Here is a 24,354-nt window from a genome sequence, read left to right as displayed (position 1 = left end):
TCTCGGTGATTCGTATGTATGAAGAAATCCAAGAGAGCAGCCCCAGCCCAAGATTTCGAGAAGTCAAAGAATGTCATGATCAAAACCAGAGTAAAAATTGAAAAATCAGATAGATTGTTTCTGAGACAGTTTATATTCCAACACAATGACGAGAAATTCAATGGTTTGGTGTTTTATGTTTGTATGATGTGAATATCGATATTGATGAGGTTCTCTACTGATTTAGTAAAGCGAAGATGGATCAGGATAATGGTTATGGTTGTCACCTGGTATTCACGAAAATGTGGGCATGGGCCTGCTTCTGTCTTTGTGTTGCGTGTCGTTGATGACCAATCTTAAAATTGTTATTGAATACTGTAATTCAAGAACAAGGTGGACGTTCAGATCGACTGGTCAGTTGACCAACTTTGTGCTCTGATGTCAACCTCGACCTGGCAGAACCGTCTTAAGACCTTCCCGAATTGTGAGAGTCTCAATGATTTAGCGGCAAAGTGATCCAACAACAATGACGGTTATGGTCGCGGCTACACCGTGGTCATGCTATTAATATTTCAGCTACAATGTAAATAATCGAATCTGGTTCCGGCAGACCAGTGGTTGACAGCATGGACAAAGATTCAACGCTTCAGGGAATCATTCGTAGTCCTGATCTTTATTAGTTTCACAAAAGGGAATATATACTTACATGTAGTTAGTGTCTGAACCTATTACTAAGAGAGTTTCAATATCATATCAAAATGAATGTTCCTTCATCGAATTAAGTATGTAGCTACAAATGTACGGTATAATTACCTGTGGTCTCTGTCTACTTTGTTTGGGATCACATTCTTACAACAGGCCAAAGACTCAGAACAAGGGTACAACTTCTTAATCCGAACCTTGTTCTTTACCGTATTAAAACCCGAGAAGGATTGTTGCCCGTAACCCCTGCTTCACATATTGCCTTGGTGAGGGCAACCCAACCCTACACTAGTGATGTTTTAATACCTCCAGCCAGAGGTTATTACTCTTATAAAATTTAGATGCAGGGGTCATGGGCTGACGTTTTCTAAAGCTGGGAACAGACACACACCCCCAGACGTTCTTGAAGACAACTGGATGAACATCGTGGAGTAGGAAGCAATTGGTTTGGTGAAGCACATGAATGACTTCGGGTCGTCTGTATAAAACTCTTATCCGAACACCATGTATTTATTTAGATATATTGATGCAGATGTGTATGGCATTTTTTGTCATGTCGCATGTCTTCTTATGAAAGATGAGATTCCAAAAGAGCAAAGGAAAGATAACGATTGATATACACTGACATTTGTGAGAAATTTGCCCAGAAACAAACACATTTGTTACTCAGTTACAGGTGATTTAGAATAATAAGTGAATAAGTGGATGGGTAGATGGGTGAATGAGTGTAATAGATAATATGAATTGTCAATGCAAGAGAATAACCAGTCTAGATTACCTGCCGAAACAGATTCCATTTGGTGTGAAGGGTAAAAACCTGTGAAGACCACTGAAAATCAGTGATGACACCAGGTTTTCGCGAAAGTGTAAGCATGTCCTGCCCTACCGGAAGCAGACACCATTCACACAATTTAGATGAAGAAGTAAGTATTTATTGCCTGACATGGCACAGCCATGCGATGGCGGTCTGTAGCAAACCAGAACAATGCTTTGAACTGAGCTATTTTAATTCGAGGCACGTAAGATATATTTGGGAGGAATGCTCAAAGTGTCGCAGGTCGAAGAAGTTTACCTCCTTGGTGAAACCCAAGAACACAAGGTTTGTGCTGACAAAACCACGATCATCGAATCCAAATACGACCATCGGATGCGACTGCAGAGCGAATCACATCGAATTAGTGTTCGTATATTTCTGTTAGATAGAAGATAAACCATATGTCAATGATTGATACAATCTGTCAAGACAGAGACCGACCACAGACAACTGATCAATGTTTGTCTTGAAATAACAACTTGACCACAAAATACACAATAACATATATATTGATGACGAACATATCACAATCATGTACTCCTGAAGGTGCCTTGCGTCTACGAAGCTTCTTCAATCTGGTGTGTAACACATCAGTTCAAGGATCACTCCAAGACTCTTTCATCTGGTATGTAACACTTCAGTTCAGGGATCACTCCAAGCTCCTTCTATCTGATATGTAACACATCATTTCAGGGATCAATACAAGCCTCAACCATCTGGTGTTAAACACATCAGTTCAGGCATCACTCCAAGCTTCTTCCATCTGGTGTGTAACACATCAGTTTAGGGATCACTCCAAGCTTCTTCCATCTGGTGTTAAACACATCAGTTTAGGGATCACTCCAAGCTTCTCCCATCTGGTATGTAACACATCAGTTTGGCATCAATACAAGCTTCTTCCATCTGGTGTTAAACACATCAGTTCAGGCATCACTCCCAGCTTCTACAATCTGGTGTGTAACACATCAGTTCAGGGATCACTTCAAGCTTCTTTTATCTGGTATGTAACACATCAGTTCAGGGATCACTCAAAGCTTCTTCAATGTGGTATGTTACACATCAGTTCAGGGATCACTCCAAGCTTCTTCAATCTTGTGTGTAACACATCAATTTAGGGATCACTACAAGCTTCTTCAATCTGGTATATAACACATCAGTTCAGGGATTACTCCAAGTTTCTTTCATCTGGTGTGTAACACATCAGTTCATGGATCACTCCCAGCTTCTTTCATCTGGTGTGTAACACATCAGTTTAGGGATCACTTCAAGCTTCTTCAATCTGGTGCGTAACACATCAGTTCAGGGATCACTCCAATTTTCTATCATCTGGTATGTAACACATCACTTCAGGGATCACTCCAAGCTTCTTTCATCTGGTGTGTACCACATCAGTTCAGGGATCACTCCAAGCTTCTTTCATCTGGTATGAAACACATCATTTCAGGGATCACTCCAAGCTTCTTCTATCTGGTGTTTAACACATCAGTTCAGGGATCACTCCAAGCTTCTTCCATCTGTTGCGTAACACATCAGTTTAGGGATCACTCCAAGCTTCTTCGATCTGGTGTTAAACACATCAGTTTAGGGATCACTCCAAGCTTCTCCCATCTGGTATGTAACACATCAGTTCAGGCACCAATACAAGCTTCTTCCATCTGGTGTTAAACACATCAGTTTAGGGATCACTCCAAGCTTCTTCCATCTGATATGTAACACATCAGTTCAGGCATCAATACAAGCTTCTTCAATCTGGTGTGCAACACATCAGTTCAGGGATCACTCCAAGCTTCTTCCATCTGGTGTTTAAAACATCAGTTCAGGGATCACTCCAAGCTTCTTTCATCTGGTGTGTAACACATCAGTTTAGGGATCACTCCAAGCTTTTTCAATCTGGTGTGTAACACATCAGTTCAGGGATCACTCCAAGGTTTTTCAATCTGGTGTGTAACACATCAGTTTAGGGATCACAACCAGTTTACTCTTTCTACCCAGTTCAACTCATATCAGTGGTCTTCCTGCGGCCATGTGTAACACATCTATTAAGGGTTCACTCTCGTATCTTGCTTCCTTCTTCCTTACATGATTCAACCTGATATTCAACATTTTTCCTTCTGAGATATAGAACAAACACTACACCTGTTCACCTGGCATAAATCCTACTCGTACATGTAGAACATCACTTCAAATATATGTTACACATCACGGTTCTTAGTCATCACACTTCACGGGTCCACAACACTGACCACTGTAAACTTGACATCAACTCCATCTGATCCTCTCTGTTTACATACATTTCGAAGTTTCATTTGCGACAAAACCATAATACCACCGCATATAAACAAGGCCCCGGCTGTGTAGAAGGACGCTGCGTATGTCCCCGTGACATCGTACAACCAGCCTGGAGAAGATAGCATGATTTAAGTATTATGTAGTGTGCCTTACATTCCGAAGTAACACACACACCAGTTAAAGTTCATCCATGAAATCATTCTAATACACTTTCCACTCGAATAGCAAACTACATGTATAAATATTTCAACAATCTGAATGGAAACTATATACTAGTAGTTAACTGATCAGCGTTTCTCGTTTCAACTCCTAGAATAGTTAGAGCCAACACAATTGCAAATTCCTCTCAGCGTAAATCTTATGAATGCAACCCTATTTGTTTGGGGCAACATTTTATTCTTGTGCTCAAGGTTCTATTTATAACAAAAACATATTCGCGATACATTTAGCACACCTACCTGCTAGCGGGGAACTAATGAAGCCAGAAAATCCTTGTGCAAACATCATCAGACCGAGGGCTTTGCCCAGGTTTTCAAGACCCACCACATCTACCAGAGCAACTGTCTTCAACCCCGTCCAAACGCCTGTTATGGAACAAGATGTTGAATGCTATGTTACTATTTCATGGAAAGAGAACAACGTGAAACTAGTTAAAAAAACACAAGCAAAAAAGTGCCTGAAAGCACGTTCCATGCCATCAGCGCACTATGACATGTCAAGTCATGGGATCATGGTCGCCTCTAATGGCATGCATATATGTCCCCAAGGACACAATTCTACCCTGAATCTGCCCCAGAATAAAATTGCATTCAATATACTGTTATCAGTCTGAATACATTCTGGATTCGTTCTATCCGAATGTGCGTGTATATAAATTACATTGGTACTTCATCAATCATATTATTGTGTACAAAGGTTGCGTACAGACAATTTCATACTTCATTTTCATAAAGTAAATATTTTGCTAGATTGATGATAATATATGTATCTGATGATAACAGAAGCACGTTAAATTGATGAACGTTAGGATGACAATAGAACTTTGCTTTGAGATATAGTTGCCGTAACTTGACATACGATGGACAAATAAGCAGGAAATAGTACTCGGTTTCAACACAGTCTAATTTATAATGTTTGCATTTTCTTAACTTTCTTGGGATTGTATAATGACGTCCTTTCTCAATTTCCAAAGTATGACAACTCAGTCGGCTTATGAGGCTTCTTTTCATATTTTGTGAATTTAAGAATCACAAATAAGGTTCATATTTAACATAAGTTTTAAAACAAGCATAATATGACATTTGTGAACTTGCAAGAAGTTCGCTATGCCGGATCTGCTTATAATTGTCTTTCAAACGTTGTTGAAACATATTAAGAAAAACCTTTCGGTGTCCATCGTTTGGAACCTCCATACATCTGTGAACCCATGTTTACGAAGACAATTCCTTAATTTAGTTACCTAATTGACACGACATGTTCATCATACAGGTACATAATATGGTAGCACTTTCTTGGTAAACGGAAGTCTAGCATCTTTAGTATGTTCAGCCAATATTTCACACATCTGGTCAAAGCATATACACGAATAGGGTATCTGCCACACTCGCCCAATACAGCATTGTTTGATGCGGCTAAATCCAAAACCGCTTGCAACCATTTTTCAACATTTTCAAACCCCCAGACCTTGGCACCATACGGAAGCACAGGCATGATCTTCGCATCGAAATTTGGAAGTAGAAATCTGGTGAAAAAGTTGTTGCGAATGTATACCTCTCAGGATAGTTATCCATACCCTTGCCCGCAGCCCAATATTATCAAGAGTTTAGGACCAGTTAAGCCTATTATTAAAATACAAACCCAAGTAAGTATAACCGAAAGGAACTTAAACCCTTTTCCCTTTGGTACTTCATAAAGCCAAAAAAGTTCATATTGCAAGATATTGATACATGCCAATGAAATGGAATGTGAGTTAAGGAAAATGATATTTCGAGACGTTTTAACAACTTACCTGATAAAGGACCAAATATCGCAGCGAATCCCATTAGCAATGGGAATGATGTCAAGAAAGGACACACAATCACACAGATCCCGCACAGTATATTAGACCACGCCCATAAAACCTTGATATTGACACAACTGAAATCCCCAATCCAACCGAAGAACAATCGTCCTGCTACACTGGCAAAACCAATCATAGGCAACAACCACGCCACCTGGTGTTCGGGAACTTGTAAGTCACGTGCTCGCCTTGGAAGATGTGCGAAAGGAACGAAAATGCCTATTGTAGCTAGGGCATTGCCAAATATGAACATACAGTACTGGATATTGTGGAGCAGGTGTGTGTATCCCTGGATTGGACTGATCTTGCAGCATACTTTGTCTTTAATTTGTAGTTCAGAAGCACCTGAAAGACAGTGTTATTGTTATTTGGATATTGTTAAAATGGTATCGTGGTGTTCTAACTGTCTTCCTCTGTTGTTTCATAACTCGATCAACATGGGCTACATTTTATTTACTACAAGTTAACACAGGTTAAACTCGTTGTTTGCTGTTTAACGCCACACTATAATAGCAATATTCCCGTTATATGACTGCGGTCTGTCTCATTCGAGTCGGGACAAGATAATCCAGTGATTGACATCATGAGCATCGATCAATGCAATTCTGATACGATGACATGGATCAGCGAGCCTGACCACCCGATCCGGTTAGTCGCCTTTTACGGCAAGCATGGGCTCCTTAAGACCTATTCTGATTCGGATCTTCACGGGGCAATTCAGACAAAGAGTCATATTCTCTACACTTAGATTAGTCCTACAAGGTTTCACCATTTGTTGCTGTTGGCGAAAAACTTACATGAAACATTTTAGAAACATATTACAAACATGGGTACAGATATCCATATGGTTAATGGTCAATAGTTGAATACATGATCAGTGCACGTTGAGGTCAATACTTCTCTTTGTCACGTAAGAAAGTGGGCTGGGAAACACATGGATTTATTATTATAAACTCAATAAACCCGTACAATATGATCCTTACCCCTTCTTACCGTCTAATAGAGGGGGTGTTTTCCTATGTCCTTGTTTTTTTGGACGATACAAAGCTCCACAAACCGCCGCATTCAACACAACCGCTCCAGATATCAGAAACATGCCCCGAAAGCCGTAGGCTGCGTTGAGTGTTTGGAACATTGCTGCAAAGGCCATCGTTCCAACGCCACCTCCCGAGGAACATATTCCATTAGCCAGAGAACGACGTTTCTTCATGTATTGGTTTACTATCACCTTGGACGGTAGGTACATCAGACCCAGGCCAATTCCTGAACGAGATGTAAATTCATGCAACCAGAAAAAACAACCGACTCATCAATATATACTAACGGAAAAAGGTAACTGTGCTTCATATAAAGTGCTGTAAATGTTATGTTGTTTAATAACAAACACAATACTTGGTCATTCGTCTGATCAACAAATTCATTGACAAAGCCCATACCTGGTTACACGAGACACGAGAAACACGCCCTAAAAGAGGGGTGGTGTAACAACTCAATTAACAATGTCAGTATCGGGTGTGACCACCATTGATACAGGCAGGCAGCGGTGGCGCATTGCATGAGTAAGTGAGTATGGATTTGCACCGCTTTTAGCAATATATATATAAAGCAATATTCAAGCAATATCATGGCGGGAGACACCGGAGAATGGGCTTCACACATTGTACCCGTGTGGGTAATCGGAACATCAGGCTACCCCATCGCTCCCGGTAGCGCTTTGAAGACACCAGATGATTGAAACTGATAACACCCCATGTGATGTTGTTCCACATGTTAACCAAAGATAGGCCCAACTGAGCTAGTGTTCCATCCCTTCACTTAACAGAGAGGTCTGGGGAACGAAATGGTCATAGGAGCACAGCAATGTTAATTTCCCTTAAAGTGTCTGTTATAACACGTGCAGCGTGTCAGAACGGGCTTTGTCCTTCTTCAGCGCGACGTTACGTCCCTGCATTTGCACCAGGGGTAGAACATGATCTCGAAGGCTGTCGTCCCGGTAGTGGACGCCATTCAAACGGCCATTAACAATAATGATTTATGTTCTCCCATGAGTTGTGATGCCGCCCAATACCATTACACTTTCACCCTGAACTAAAGCGTCGCTAAAACGTTTTCCTGAAAGCCTGTAGACCATCAGGTGTCCAGATGAAACCTGTACCCATCCGATAACTGGTTACTGTCGCAGTCTTGTCTTATGAGAATGAGATACTGTCTACACTAAGCTCGCCTTGCCTGTCGGTGAAGTGAAAGCAAAACTGGGCGTATCTCTGGACGTCGCGGCCGGATGTTGTGGCCTCTCAACCGGTTGCGTACGGTTCTGCCACTAGTTGGTCTCAACCCAGTTGTTAATGGGGCAGTTTGGTATCGATTCCGAAGATGCCCCAACCGAATAGGATTGCCTTATTGATGTGTCTGTATCAGAAAACGTCTCAAAAAAGATAACATTGTGTTTTTATGAACATTAAAATGTCTGGCAACGTCGTCTGCGCCATTCCTGCTTGCAGCATACCCACAGCGCGTAAACGTGGCATTGCGTAAACATCATCTACGTTTAAACAAGTTTGTCTTTTTATGAAAAATTGGTAGCTGTGTTCTCCAAAAAACACGTAAACATCCAAATTGTGCGCCGTACAACCACGTGCTTAATTGTGAATCCAGACCTAAAACTCGTGGTGATGCATAATTTATTTTAATTTTTTTTTTAGTTTGATTCAACTTTATATGAAGCACGTTACGTTTTACGTCAGTATACAGGTATACTCTCAATGTTTGTCATTGCAATATTTGTGTGACATGTTTTAATAATACTTGAGCGTTATAATTTCATTTTCGTTGCAACTCACCTACTAAAACTCCGTAACTGATATAAAGGATGTCAATATTGGGTGCAAACGAGCTGATTACAAATCCGGATGAAGCGATGACAGATCCGCTCATCGTCACAGTGCGGCAGCCATATTTGTCCGTTAGGATCCCTGTAACTGGGGCTGAGCGAAAGAAAGTAATTATAAGCAACATATATGTCAAACGCGTGTTAGTAATGAACTGATTGCTCAATAACAGGCGAAAGCACTCACCAAATAAATTGAAACATTAGTTAGTTACTCAGTTACATCAATTACTCCAGCCTTGAAATTCTGCGGCCATTCCATGGTTCGTTGTTACCAAGCGGGTAGTAACAGGCGAATGACATGGATAAGGGTGGGGCGGTGTTCCTATCATCAACCACTGGATTGTAAATAGACCATGTATATATTCTATTATTAAACTGGGAATTCTCCCGGTTACATCTGGCTTGTGTCTCATGTGCGACAGTGACTGTAATAATATTGTTCATCTCCAACTTGTGAACTGTGATGGGCTTAAAGCACTTATATTTTCTGTAATATTGTTTATCTCCAACTTGTGAACTGTGATGGGCTGATAGCACTTATATTTTCTGTAATATTGTTTATCTCCAACTTGTGAACTGTGATGGGCTTAAAGCACTTACATTTTCTGTAATATTGTTTATTTTCAACTTGTGAACTGTGATGGGCTTAATGCACTTATATTTTCTGTAATATTGTTTATCTCCAACTTGTGAACTGTGATGGGCTGATAGCACTTACATTTTCTGTAATATTGTTTATTTTCAACTTGTGAACTGTGATGGGCTTAAAGCACTTATATTTTCTGTAATATTGTTTATCTCCAACTTGTGAACTGTGATGGGCTTAAAGCACTTATATTTTCTGTAATATTGTTTATCTCCAACTTGTGAACTGTGATGGGCTTAATGCACTTATATTTTCTGTAATATTGTTTATCTCCAACTTGTGAACTGTGATGGGCTTAATGCACTTATATTTTCTGTAATATTGTTTATCTCCAACTTGTGAACTGTGATGGGCTTAATGCACTTATATCTTCTGTATGAGGACCTGTTTGGCCACTTGTCATTCAACCAGTACCAACGATTAGAAGACTGTATTGACAACGAAGTACAGATTGTGACATTGGCGGTATTACACCTCTTGCGGACAATATGTCTCTTGATACGTGGGCACATAGAGGGTATTTCATGTTTTGAGTGAAATATCATGTTTCTCTCATCGCGTCTCGATTGACGAGTTAAATAAGAAATGTACAGTTTATTGCGAAACATTTTCAAGAGAATACCAAAAGGCAAGAAGCGATATTAAATCCAAATATGACCATCTGTCATGGGTTTGCCTTGTCAATGTGGAACGTACAGAGAAAGTCAACATCATGGGTACGGGCCAGACACTTACGATAAAGGGAGACAATTTGCTGGGAGGTAGCTCTTTATACCAATAGTTCCGTCAAGTGTTATGTTCACTGTAGGGAAATATCAAGTGTTATGTTCAGTGTAGGGAAATATCAAGTGTTACGTTCACTGTAGGGAAATATCAAGTGTTATGTTCACTGTAGGGAAATATCAAGTGTTATGTTCACTGTGAGGAAATATCAAGTGTTATGTTCACTGTAGGGAAATATCAAGTGTTATGTTCACTGTAGGGAAATGTCAAGTATTATGTTCACTGTGGGGAAATATCAAGTGTTATGTTCACTGTGGGGAAATATCAAGTGTCATGTTCAATGATATGGCAATATTACTTTTCTCAACTTAAGTATATAATAAAACTGTTTAACATCGTTGCAAAGAAAATTAGCTCATGCAGCAGCAATCTATCCTGTATCTATAACACCGGTTATAAGTACCATAAGTACCTCATGTGTACACTGGATGTTATTCTTTCTTTGCACTCTCCGACGCTAATGGAGGAAATTCAGACTATTGATCCATGCATCCATTCCTTCACGAGATACAGAAAGTCAACCATAACTATCAACACGTCACACGACTTTCCACCTTGAACATTTTTCAATATCATCAGTATAGCTGCACTAGAGATAAATTCATAACTTTCAAACTCAAACTAAGCTACGAACGCATACATTTCATCCCGCAAGATGCCAAGTACTAACCCTCACAAAGGTACATGCATGGAATACATGTATGTTAACAAGGCGACCATGCTTGTGGTAAGAGGCGACTTACAGGGTCAGGTTGTCTGGGTCGTTGACTTGATTGATGAGTTTTTCGCCTTTTAAAGCATTCTGAACAATTACGATGGAGGACATGATCTTAGTAAGCCTGGAGTTTCTTTTATCAAGAGCATGGATGAGAACCTTTTACTTGAATAGCCCAGTAACACCAGAAAAAATAGTGCATTGCTTAAAACATATAGAAAGCAAAAACTCATCTCGAAATGCTGACATCATAAAACGAAAATATTGTGCATTCCTTAAAAAAACCGGATGTATGTATAAACGTTAAATTATTCAATGTTGTTTTTAATCGTGGCATTTTCCCCGAATCCTGGCTTGTCGATGCCATAGAACCTATATATGATAAGGCGACCCACCAAACCAGAAACCTATCTTCCTATCACTTTACTTAGCTATTTGGGAAAATATTCCCCTCAGTAATCAATAACAGACTTACTAATTTCATCGAAACAAATCAGCTTCTTAGTGAAACACAAACAGGATTCAGAAAGAATTACTCAACCACAGACAATATATGTTTTCGATGGTATTTATAATATGTATAGAAATATCAAATCACGCGTCCTTAGTAAAGGTAACTACTCTCAGCTCTTCCGATGCTCAATTGGGGTACGACAAGGTGAAAACCTGTCACCTTTACTATTCTCACTTTTTGTAAATGAACAGTACCTTAAAGATCATATTTGTAATGATATGTGAATTAATTCGCACCCAAATGATATATGTGACACTATGCTTTAAAATGTTAATTTATTGTTCTGTTGTATGCAGACGATACTGTTATGTTGTGAGCCATTAGTACGAAAGTACTGCAAAACACGCTGGATGAGACAAAAGTTGTTTTTGGAGGCTCCAAAAAAGTTTGTAAATGTGTCTTCTTTGTAAATAATTAAGTTGTTGAAAATACTAACGAATATAAGATTCTAGGAATAATACTATCCAAATTGAACAAACTTGTCACAAGTGAGAAACAACTTGCTGATCAAGCTACAAAAGCAATGTGTTTTTGTACTGAAACAAAGTCGTTTACTTAATTTATCATTTCAATGCCAAATTAGATTATGAATTTTTGAATGTATGGTTAAAGCAATATTATTTTACGGATCGGAAATATAGAGCATTGGCAACAGTGCAATACTCAAAAATGTTAATAAAAGTTAAAAATTCAAAAGAAAGTTGTCACATATAGAGTATAAATTATTACTAAATTATGTGAATTCTGGTATCTGTAAACATAAATGTGTTACTAACTAGTGTAAACTCAATACTAGAAATTCTGGGATTTGGTGATGTTTGGCTGTCACAATGCGGATTCGACATAAATAACCAGAGATCGTGTATATCCCACTGACTTAAGGACCAATATGTTCAGGTATGGAACAATAAAATTACAAACTCGTAAAAAAAACCTCTTATAACATTATAAAAGAGAGTACATCGTTTGAGCAATACCTTAATATTTTTTATGCATAATATAGAATGCCACTATTGTACTTTAGATTATCAGATCATCGGCTCCAAGTAGAAACTGGCAGATGGATAAATGTACCATTGTATGAAAGTAGCTGTCCATTCTGTAATCAAAGGGATATTGGAGATGAATTCCAGTACATATTTGTCTATACTTTTTTTCAGGAACGAACGGATTAGATATCTGCCAGCAATAAAATGCCAAAACGTTAGTACCGTTAAAAATGCAAGTACAATTTGCTATTGTTTTTTAAAACAATTTAAGTCTTCCCTGAATTTTCAATATTTCTGTATTTCTGTAACTATTGTACCCAATGTCTACCCCGTCCGCAATCTTGTGTTTTTCATATTATATACATGTACTGTATCACTCGTATGCCATGGTTCACGGCCAGAGTGAAAATGAAGTTCTGTCCTGTTCTGATGCATGTCATCGTATCCCAATTGCGTTGATCGATGCTCATGATATCAATCAGTGGATAGTCTGGTCCAGACTTGATTATTTTACATGACCGCCGCCACACAGCTGACATATTGTACCCGTCAGGACAATGAAAAGTTTCTTGATTCCGAATGTGACGCCACAAAAGACCTCATAATAGTGACGTGCTGTGTAGAACTAAACCTTGCAAGGCTAGCTTCATTTACTGTAGGGTGCCCGTTTCATGTTAGTTTACGGCCTAGCTGTCAATGCCTTTATATGTAAGTAATGTTTAAATGTCTCAACATATATAGAACCAAATAGTTTGTTTAATGGCTACGTATCAAGACAATAATTCCTATGTTGAGAAAAGTCCAATCACATGCCATAATACTCACCTACAATACCGAGGATACCCGTCGGGATTGAGCCAATCCAAGCTGTGTCTCCGCGTTTTGTGTCGAAGTAGTCCAGAAGAACGACGTATATCACACCAAATGATAGATTTATACCAAAGAACATGACATGGTTAACGAAGGACGCGAAAACGATAATCCACCCCAGTCCCGAATCAGCGTCTTCAGAGATGTGTCCCTTCTTTGACAGTAAATCTTGTACATGAGCTTCTTTCTCATCTTCTGGTGTGTCTTGTGTCGTTTTAATATTTTCAACCACCCCATTGTCTGACATTACTGAAAACAGAATAAAACAACCAATTGCAAATACAACGACAAGACAATGATTTTAATCATATTCTACATGAATATGTCACACGTATGTACTTATAACACTATGTATAGACGCAAAACAGGATGGAAACAAAACTAACCTCCCATACCAGATGAATAAAACAAGTGTTTAAACAGTAAGAAAACGTACAACTTAATGAAGAACAACTTCTGGTCTACTGCATATAGCGAAATCTCGATGTAGATTCTTACACCGTTATCAAGCTAGAGTGACAACAGCCAAGTGGTGAGGGGATTATACATACGATGGTATGCTGCGAAAGCAGGAGCTTAACATTGACAACAAAAGGTAATAGATAACAAGTGGTATACAGCTAATACAAATGGACTAAGTGTACAGTAAGAATAACCAATGGCACACAGGTAATGAAGCAGATAAGGATTTCAATGGATTAAACGATGGTGACAAGCTGATTGGATACTAATTATAATAGTCTATTGCTTGATAATATCTTCAAAGGCAGACGTGATGTAATCACCTTGATTTCTTTTGATCAAAGGTGTGCGACAGTTGATTTCTCTAGCTTCTGCGAGTTTTCGTTTGGTGAAGTCCTGATGTTTGGTTGAGGATTTGGTCTTAGTCAAACTGATTGTGATGGCTACGGAATTTTTGCTGGTGGCCTGAGTGTGCTGAATTGCTGTGTGTTTTGTTTAAATAGTGTATTCGGCGGAAGTTAGTGCCTGATTGGAAACACTCTCTTAGTTCGACGTGTTGCCGTCCACCCTCTGCTGAGTGTCATGTCAAGTTGCAGACTTTTCCAAAGATCAGCGCCTTTACAGACAATTTGACGGATCAGTGAAGAATGGCGGCAGACGGCTAGCTCACGTGGAATCACTTTAACCCTAAATGACTCCGAACTACCAACCAATTGCGAAGGCTGGTATTTGTAGGTTTAATAAGAAGGATCCAAGCCACCAATTAAAACCTGTTCACCTTTATCATAAAAAATGAACAAACGCCCCTAGTCATGCAGCAGAATGTCGGAGGTTGCCTGTCCATTAGAAGTAAAACAATTGGGCGCTCTTTAACGCCTTGCAGACCACCCAAAGCCAATTCCCGAGTGGCCAGACTATAATGACACTGTGTCAAATGATGTTGGCATGTAAATGTAAACGTCCCCATTTAAAACAATTTAAAATAATGTTAGTGGTTTTGATTTAATTAAGTGATACGGTTGAATACACAATAGCGTTCCATATATTTATAACACATGGAATGTTTCCAAAAAGGGCCCACGTGACCAGCCCCTAATGCATTATGTTTTGAAATTACGTTTGAACCTGGTTTGGACCTGGTTTGGACCTGCAGAGGATATACTATTTCAGAAAATATATTGGTTTTTTTTCGCGAGTGCTATTATGTAAACTGTGCATCTTAATTGGTGAATATTGAACGCAAGAAAATGTAAATATGTAAATAATACATGAAAAAGAAAATGTCCTGATTTAATTCTCATTTGAAATATAGCTTCAGGACCATCGCTAATATATCTATTAAAGTGCAAACCACTTCATTCATTCAAAATAACTAATTGTTTCAATATGTTTTCAAAGTGCACCGAAATGCTGTCTCCTTTGTCTGTTTAATGTACACGTTCGGCGTATCACCTCTTTTCGTGAGCCTCCCCAAGGCAGGAACCTTCATCAACAGTGCTATCTACAAATGTCAATTAACATCTCCTTACGTCGGCGGATCCCGCGTACCGTCCAAACTATTCCAATAAGTCAAGGATGCATATTAGGACATTGTTTGCTACACTACATTTCAGGGAGTTTACCGCACCAGCCTATATGAATAATCACGCGCACACACACATACTCACACACTACTTGACGTTGTTTTGATTTCAATAGCGTTGCAGACATACATCTTTAAACCAAAGAACAACGACAAATAAATGCATTACTGTGTGATACAACAAATATGTGTTTGAAAACAACCTCGTTACATACATTGATTGTGTTAAAAAAAATAACAGCTGTACTGTATCATTACATTACGATGGAGGAGAAATAGATAGAATAATATCTGATCTAACTTCTGAAACCTCGAACTAACGTTCATGTTACATGAAAAGTGTAATAAATTCAACCCTCAAGGACATTCCGTTCACCTGTTGATGCTCTGGGTGACCACCATGACAACAAAACATGCTGAGTTGGTAAGTGTGACACAAGTGTCCTATACATTGATCCCGACCTTCTTTATTTATCCGAATCTTTACTCAAACTCGTAAACAAGGAGATGATAGAGATGATCTACATCAGTTCATTGTAAGACACATGTCTGACTTCAGCGAACATGTCCACTGCAGAAAATGCATCAGGTCTTATCTATATATTCTAACCTAATACAACTCAATATATACCTTGTAATGATCTGAAGATGTGTTCATGTGCATATACAACGGCGTTTGAACAATGTTAATGTTTGCAACATACCTGTATGAATGTCTCAACGGTCCAGCTGCCCCTCTGAACTGCTGCGTCTAATGTCACAGAAATATCCCACCGCCTCACAATGGTGACCTCTCCTCGCGCAGCTTAAGTTTAGGAGGTTAAAAGTTCACGAACTGCTCCGCGAAGACTTTTTATTGTCATTATGTCATCTCGTCAATTGATTCAACACCATGGCTAAATATATAACCCTAAACGAATCGCTTTATCAGACACAGTATCGCTTTATCAGTTCAATACATGTTTGCAGATTGTATATTTATAGCTGGTAGTTTATTTATAGCATTCAATCGCTACACAAAACATAATAGCATTTGTACCTGGTTTAAGTTTACACACACAATGCCACTTTATAGCTGTTGAGGGCTAGTCTAATCTTTTCGTGTTTGTTATTATCTTCAGATAATAAGTAAAACTAATGTTTAGGTATAGCATGAAGGCAAAATGTGTGGTACTACGTGTCCAACTTCTATTAATCTTTCTATTCCAAGACCCTAGAGAATGTTGTTTTATATAACTCACAGTCTAGAATCATCTGACAAGTCTAGATTCTCTCAGCTCTAAGCAACAATGGGCATTTTTTGTGCCCCATTAGGATTTTACTTTATATTTTGTACATTTAAAAAATATTCTGAGACTTATAGTTAGTTTACTTCGGTGATTACTACTACTACTACTACTACTACTACTACTACTACTACTACTACTACTACTGCTACTACTACTACTATTGGTACTACTGCTACTACTTCTTCTACCCGACACGGCATTATATAACTGGAATAATGTTCAAAGAGACGTGAACTCCAACTCACTCACTCAGATATATCATGACTTACTGTGGGAGTCATCATAGTAGTGGTAGTAGTAGTAATCAAAGTAGTAACTAACATTTAGTCTCAGAAACAAAATCAACCTACACCAGCATAATAATGGTACAAATAGCAGAATAGCAGTTTCGGTTATGGCATACAAATGTGTTTGAACTCATGGCTTTGTACGCTATCCCGAGGCACATGGCACATGACAAATGTACAAATTACATTCAGTGTTGGCCCTTTAATAACCTTTGTAATAACTCGCAACACGATCCTTACCATTATTTGGAAGTGGAAATTCCAAAAGATGTGACGGGAGAAATTTGTAACAGAATATATTGAAAACAACCAACAACCTCATTGAGACCCTTTACAGGGTACACCTTCGTCTGATCGTGATGTGATGGCATAGTTTTCCTCCTGCATACTTACAGGAACTGATACTACCATTCAAGCCTGCACATTCTCCCCGATAAAAAGAACATGCACAGAAACATATGATGATAGGTCATTTAAGCATGCTGGCTCATTGCTATGGAACAATCTGCCACAAGAAATCCGAGAAACAGAAAACCTGAAAACTTGAAGAAGACACTCAAAACCTGTCTCTTCATGAGAGCATATGCCTAGATCAATCATGGTCTAAGCGCATTTGACCACTTGATATTTTGAAATGCGCGATACAAGTTCTTTATTCAATTAATAAATTAAAGTCCGCTGAAGTGAGTCTTGTGAAGCTAGGAACTCCTGAAATATGGGAACGTTGTCGTTCCCGCCTTACTGACTATGTGATGCGGGGTTGTCGGCCCTGTAAAGAAGGCTGATTGTTCCGATTCATTCTTGATACTGCGAGATTTCAAATGAAATAGACTTATCACACCTAGCCCAGTTAAGTTTAATCTTAACTGACATACACTTATGACACTTAAGACAGATGCCTACATGTACCACTCAGTTGTTCTCAGTTCCTGGTATAGCCGTGTGGAATGTGGTTTAAACATATTTATTTTCACAAAAGTGTGAAAATGGATTGGTAAACAAGCGAAGCGCTTGTGTTAATATCGCTCCATTACACATAGGACATATTACAATGAATACATAAATGAAGGTTACATATAACAAATGAATTGTACATGCAAAGCTAGATGTGTATATATAATAAATCTATTTGCAGTTTATTTAAACAATCATTTAACTGAAAATCTGCCGTATAGCAATATTAGCATTTGTTCGTCCTTACTCAAATCCGAATTTCAGCATAGCACTGTTTGTAAAGAATAACCATGTTGGTAAAAATACATTTCATTTCGAAGAGCATAGTAATTTCTACACACAAAAAAGAAGTTGTAGAGTATCTTCGGTATGGTATCCACAGGAACAAGTGTGGAATGTAATTGTTTTACACACAATCTGTTTTCATAATATTATTTCCAGCATCTAAAGCGTTATATTATCTGACACTAATTATACCACACAATACTGTTTTCAAAATTTGGACATTTTCACAGTTTGGGGCAATACCGCTGGACCTTTTACATTTCTTCACATGAAGACGTGTGACAATCTTCAACTTATTCACGGACACGTACATGTATGTTACATCACGAATTCAATTTCAAGAGCGCGTGTACTGGTGTACTGTATACTATAAATGTCTGTGACCTATAATATATTTTGACCTACATCTTAATAATTAGTGGGGACCGTGAACCAATGTTAAATCAATGTAAGCGTTGATCGGAACAGAACAGAGCAGAGTGTATTCTAAAAAACACACAATAGTGGTATAGAGAACATACATTACGAAGTGTAATACAATTATACAACGAATGTAGCACAATACAAGCAATTTGGAGTTAAAATATAATATGCATTATATATACATACATTATACAATATATACATACATATTTGCATATATTATACATAATATTTGCATACATATCTGCGTAAATAATTATATATTAAGGAACTGTCTTGATATGTAGTGGCATCTAGATCACTCATTGTAGCAGTGCGAGTCCATTCTTTATATATTTACATAACTTTGTAAGAAGAGGTTTGAAATCACAATTCATTAAGTAGTTGTATTTATTCACAGTAGGATACTTACGTCTGGTAATAGGGTTGTTCTAAGGTTGAGTAATTCGTTACAGCCTAATAAAAAATGAAATTCGTCGCCAACAGCGGCATTACATAGAGTACAATATCTGTGTATACGTGGTATTCCGTGCCATCTTCCTATTTCTATCGGCAATTTGTGATTTGTTGTTCTAAAACGCGTTAGCCAAATGCGTAGATTTTTTGGGATAATTAAAAGATATGGTTCTAAAGTGGATTCGCTTTTGAATAGTTGATAATTATCTGCCTTAGAGGAATTTTGAATATAAGCTTGCCAAGATTGTTTATACTGATCTGTTAATACTATTTTCAACTTGTTGTTTGACCCACTGGACATCTAGTACAGCTTGTGATATCCACAAGTAATGCAGTCCAGTTTCTTGCAGGATTTGTTTTATCATATTGAATAGAGGAAATTGTACCTTTTCAGAGGTAGATGACAGGGATAACATTATTGAGTACATGATTTGTGGTAGCGGTTTTTTGGAAAGTAGGATCTTACACCAGAACGAAATTATTCTTACTTTGATGTCAATTATTATAGGGTATCTGCCGAGCTCACCATATACCATGTAATCAGGGGTTGACTGCGTAATATTTAATATATATTTACAGTATTTCAGATGAACCTTTTCCAATATATTAAGCTTTTCAAACCCCCAGATTTCGCATCCATATAATACTATAGGGAGAACTAATTGATCAAACAATTTTAGTTGACAGTCTAATTGGACATCTAGTTGCCTTATAAATTTGAAAACAGAGAACATTGCCCTACTGGCCTGATCACTAATTGAGTGAGTGAGTGAGTATGGTTTTACGCCGCTTTTAGCAATATTCCAGCAATATCACGGCGGGGACACCAGAAATGGGCTTCACACATTGTACCCATGTCGGGAATAGAACCCGGGTCTTTGGCATGACGAGCGAACGCTTTAACAAGTAGGCTGCCCGACCGCACCGATCACTAAGTGACTTAATTATAAGTGCTTTACAAAATCTCCCATTCCCTGAAAATAGAACCCCTAGGTAGACATATTCTTTCATTATTTCTATCTGAAATCTGAAACACCTTCCAGTAACATTACTTTCAATCATTTTAAACCAAAGTTCATTTCTCCAAACAGTATCAAAAGCTTTACTGAAATCAATAAATGCACAAAACGTCCTTTTGCCGGATGCTTGGTAGATATCAATTAGCGGTTTAGTACATAGATATGATCTAATGTGCAGTGGTTCTTTCCGAAGCCTGCTTGCGATTCACGAATTAAACCAATGGTGTCTGAAAAAGCTTGTAGTCTATTGTTTATTACAGAGGTGAATAGCTTACAAGCTTTATTTCGCTGTTTTCTGCTTGGATCAGATGCAAAGTCGAACGTATTGCCCGCTGATAAAATATTTCATTACGTAATAACTGTGTCACATGATTAATACCTTCTTTCAGGTTGGCATGTGTTATCTCGTCAATGTTATTACATAATGTTTGAATAAAGTCGTTATTCAACTGAGAACAAAGTTCATTTCGCAACCTGGGATCCCATTGTCCCGGGCGTTTGTTGGCCAAACATTGGTTACGATAAGGTACGTGTAAACATCATGCGTGAGCTTAGGCGCAAAACGTAAACAGATTTCTAAACGGCAATGTACATCTGAAAAGACAGGGTCGAAATCTTTTATAGTGAAATTCATTATAAAAGGGAAAACATCAGCCGTAGCCAAGCAGTAGTCGACTACACTCAAATCTTTACAAGTAAATGACCCAATTCCTTTATCTAAACCTGCCCTTCCGTTAACAATAAACAAATTATCCTTTCTACAGATATCAAGTAGCTTATATCCATATGAATTCATGCAGTTGTCCATAGAGTTTCTATCAACGTGAAAACCATTATCGCAGAATAAATGAAGCTTTGCACTGACCATATCGCTGTCTATGTCATACATATTGATTAAAGTGTCATTAAGTTTAACATAATCCGATCGGTTTTTAGTTCTAGCATTAAAGTCTCCCATAACTAGTACATATTGGGTAATATTATTCATATCAATCAAACCGCGTTCTAACTCATTAAAATGTTCTACAGACGAGTATCGGCTGGACTCGGGAGGTATATACACACATCAAACTATTACATCTTGATTAACTGTAAGACAATAAGAGAAGATGCGACACCACAGAGCTATGCCATTTGATTTATCTAGGGATTTAGTGTTATTGGATTGATAATTTTTACAAGCTACCATTGTTACCGCTGTTATTAGTGTATACAGTAAATCCTGGTATATCAATGATATCTAAGTCTCAAACTTTAGTCTCTGTTAAATAGATTAGATCAAATGTATCGATATACTTACAAAAGTCCGGGATTGACAGCTGTGAATTAAGAGCAGGACTAGTTAGCAACGACTCATTATTAGTGGGGACCTTGAACCAATGTTCAATCAATGTAAGCGTTGATCACAGAAGGACTAGTTAGCAACGACTCATTATTAGTGGGGACCTTGAACCAATGTTCAATCAATGTAAGCGTTGATCAGAGCAGGACTAGTTTGCAACGCTTCATTATAAGTGGGGACCTTGAACCAATGTTCAATCAATGTAAGCTTTGATCACAGAAGGACTAGTTTGCAACGCCTCATTATTAGTGGGGACCTTGAACCAAGGTTCAATCAATGTAAGCTTTGATCACAACATGACTAGTTTGCAAGGCCTCGTTTTTCGTTGGGACCTTGAACCAATCAATGTAAGCGTTGTTCACAGCAGGACTAGTTTGCAACGCCTCATTATTAGTAGGGACCTTGATCCAAGGTTCATAACATCATAAACCCAGATCAAAGCGGTTTCACTCCTGGCCGCTCAACCCTAGATAACCTCACCCGACTAGAACAAGATATTAAGACAGGACAGCTAAATAAACAATATACCACAGGCATCTTCTTAGACTTCTCTAAAGCTTTCGACATGGTATGGCACGATGGGCTAATACAAAAACTTAAAAAAATAGGACTCAAAGGTCAGATAATAAACTACATCCAGGACTTCCTAAACAAACGTAAAATAACCGTGGGTATAGACCAAACTCTATCGGACCAATGTCCCCTAGAAAATGGTACTCCACAGGGCAGTATCCTCAGCCCCACCCTCTTCAATATAATGATAAACGATCTATTCGAGGGCCTATCCCCTAAAGTAAACACATCAAAATTCGCGGATGATGGAGCCATCTGGATCCGCACTAAAAGCATGAACATGGTCCAAAATTTACTCCAAAAATCTCTTAATAAAATACAACAATGGGCTGACAAATGGGGCTTCTCCCTCAACTCAGAAAAAACAACAGGAATAGTATTCAAACATAAAAACATGAAACCCGCCTCCCCAATCCTCCAGCTAAACAATCAAACAATCAAATTTCAAAAACAAACCAAATTCTTAGGACTTATTTTCGATGAACATCTCACCTGGGATGCTCACATCCAAAACCTAACAACTAAATGCAGTAAAGACCTAAACACCCTAAGATGCCTAACTGGCTCTAACTGGGGAGCATCCAAAGATACCCTCCTCTCTCTCTACATATCACTAATTAGATCAAAACTAGACTACGGCTGCGCCATATACAACACCCTAAACAACTCTCTATCTAAAAAACTTGACTCAATACAATATCAGGCTCTCAAACTAATTACACGCACCCAACATGGCACCTCCTACACCTCACTTCAGGCCTTAACAGGAGAAATGCCACTAAGTCTACGCAGGGAACAGCTAAGCTTAAATTTCTGGGCCGCGTCCCAATCAAACCCTCTCATCCAAAACTTAATAAACCAAAACATCAGCCCCAAAAACCAAGCTCTAGCTCGTAAACACCCCTTACTTACCCCAATATCCCAAAGAATAACAAACTACCTAAATGAACACCAAATTAAAAATATTAAACAAAACTGCAAACAATCAAATATCTTCACCCCTAAACTTAAAATACCCAAAATAGACACAACACTAGCTAGCCAAATAAATAAACAAACCGACCCAAACATAGCTAAAACTACCACACTAGCATACATACACGAAAATTGGCCAAATTGGTGTCACATTTACACGGACGGATCCTCAGATCCGACCTCCAAACACACAGGTTTCGGAGTCCATACCACACAACCAACTAAAACCACACAATCCTTCCGACTCCCAAACAACCAATCAATATTCACGGCAGAACTAATGGGCATGGCCTCAGCCCTCCATAATCAAGAATCCAAAAAACACAAAAAAAATCCTAATACTTACCGACTCCCTAAGTGGACTGCAAGCCCTCCAAAACAAAAATACCAAAAACCGACCTAAATTAATAAATCAAATACTTAAAAGCTCCAACGACCTAACTAAGGCAGGCAAACAAATAACCTTCTTGTGGATACCCGCCCACGTAGGAATATACGGTAATGAAAACGCCGATAAAGCAGCTAAACTATCCCTCAAAATCCCAGAAATAAGCTTAAACTTACCCATCTCAAAATCAGAAATTAAAAGTGTAAACAAGCAAAAAATCACCAAAAAATGGCATAACCTATATCTAAACTCAAATAGCCAAATCAAAAAAGTGCTCAGCAAACCACTAACCAAACCAAAAATTCTCCATCCATCCAAAAAAATCGACAGAGTAATCACTAAACTCCAAACAGGACACACCAACCTAAATAACCACCTAAAAAAATTTAAAAAACACACTACAGGTAACTGCCCACACTGCAAACAACCAGAAACCCCAGAACACGCACTCATCCACTGCACACACTACCTAACACATCGAACCGCATTACAAACCACCCTCAATCTAAACAAGGCTCTAACTCTAGAAGCAATACTAAACCCACAAAATAAACTAGAAAACTTCAAGGCCTTAGGCGTATTCTTAATCAAAACGGAACTAATAAAACGCATCTAAAAACACAATAACTCACCAAATCAAAATCACATAAACAAACAAACATCCACCATACCCAGCTCCCTTAGTTCTCCTCCCCAATCCCATCGGCATCTATTCCAAATCTCAAAATTCCCAAATTCTATATAAGCAACCCCTAAAACCCCCCTCTTGGGTTGCACAGACCACCTTCGCCCCTTTCGGAAACACATTAAATGGCCTGGCCGGGCCCGTGTGCGAAATACGCATCAGTCGGAAAGCGCACGTTAAATCTCCAAAGTAAGTAAGTAAGTAAGTAAGTCCAAGGTTCAATCAATGTAAGCGTTGATCACAGCTGGACTAGTTTGCATTGCCTCATTATTAGTAGGTCACAACTGTGTGTTGGGGATCCTATTCAAGCTCTATTCACACATAACATCCATTGTGATAATGGAAAGTTTCATCATGCAATAAGCGTTGTGCATGCAAGTCATT

General features: G+C 38.5%; 1 protein-coding gene across 2 annotated transcripts; it reads right to left on the bottom strand.

Moving 5' to 3' along the window:
* Positions 1–3,393: 3,393 nt before the first annotated feature.
* On the bottom strand, positions 3,394–16,086 carry LOC124110317 (monocarboxylate transporter 14-like). 2 transcript variants are annotated; one of them, XM_046469586.2, is made up of 7 exons: positions 15,999–16,086; positions 13,206–13,499; positions 8,684–8,827; positions 6,837–7,106; positions 5,793–6,188; positions 4,243–4,368; positions 3,394–3,893 (listed from the first exon to the last, which is right to left on the bottom strand). In XM_046469586.2, the coding sequence occupies exons 2-7, from the start codon at positions 13,495–13,497 to the stop codon at positions 3,718–3,720; spliced, it is 1,404 nt and encodes a 467-aa protein (XP_046325542.2). In that variant the 5' UTR covers positions 13,498–13,499; positions 15,999–16,086; the 3' UTR covers positions 3,394–3,717. The 2 variants fall into 2 exon arrangements, with proteins under 2 accessions (XP_046325542.2, XP_046325543.2); XM_046469587.2 differs by having other exon boundaries at positions 6,099–6,188.
* Positions 16,087–24,354: the final 8,268 nt, after the last annotated feature.

The sequence above is a fragment of the Haliotis rufescens genome, unplaced genomic scaffold, assembly GCF_023055435.1.
Source record: "Haliotis rufescens isolate VD_foot unplaced genomic scaffold, xgHalRufe1.0.p SCAF_5, whole genome shotgun sequence".
Lineage (NCBI taxonomy): Eukaryota > Metazoa > Mollusca > Gastropoda > Lepetellida > Haliotidae > Haliotis > Haliotis rufescens.
Note: the sequence above shows the minus strand (reverse complement) of the source record. Positions and strands in the feature narration are given on the sequence as shown.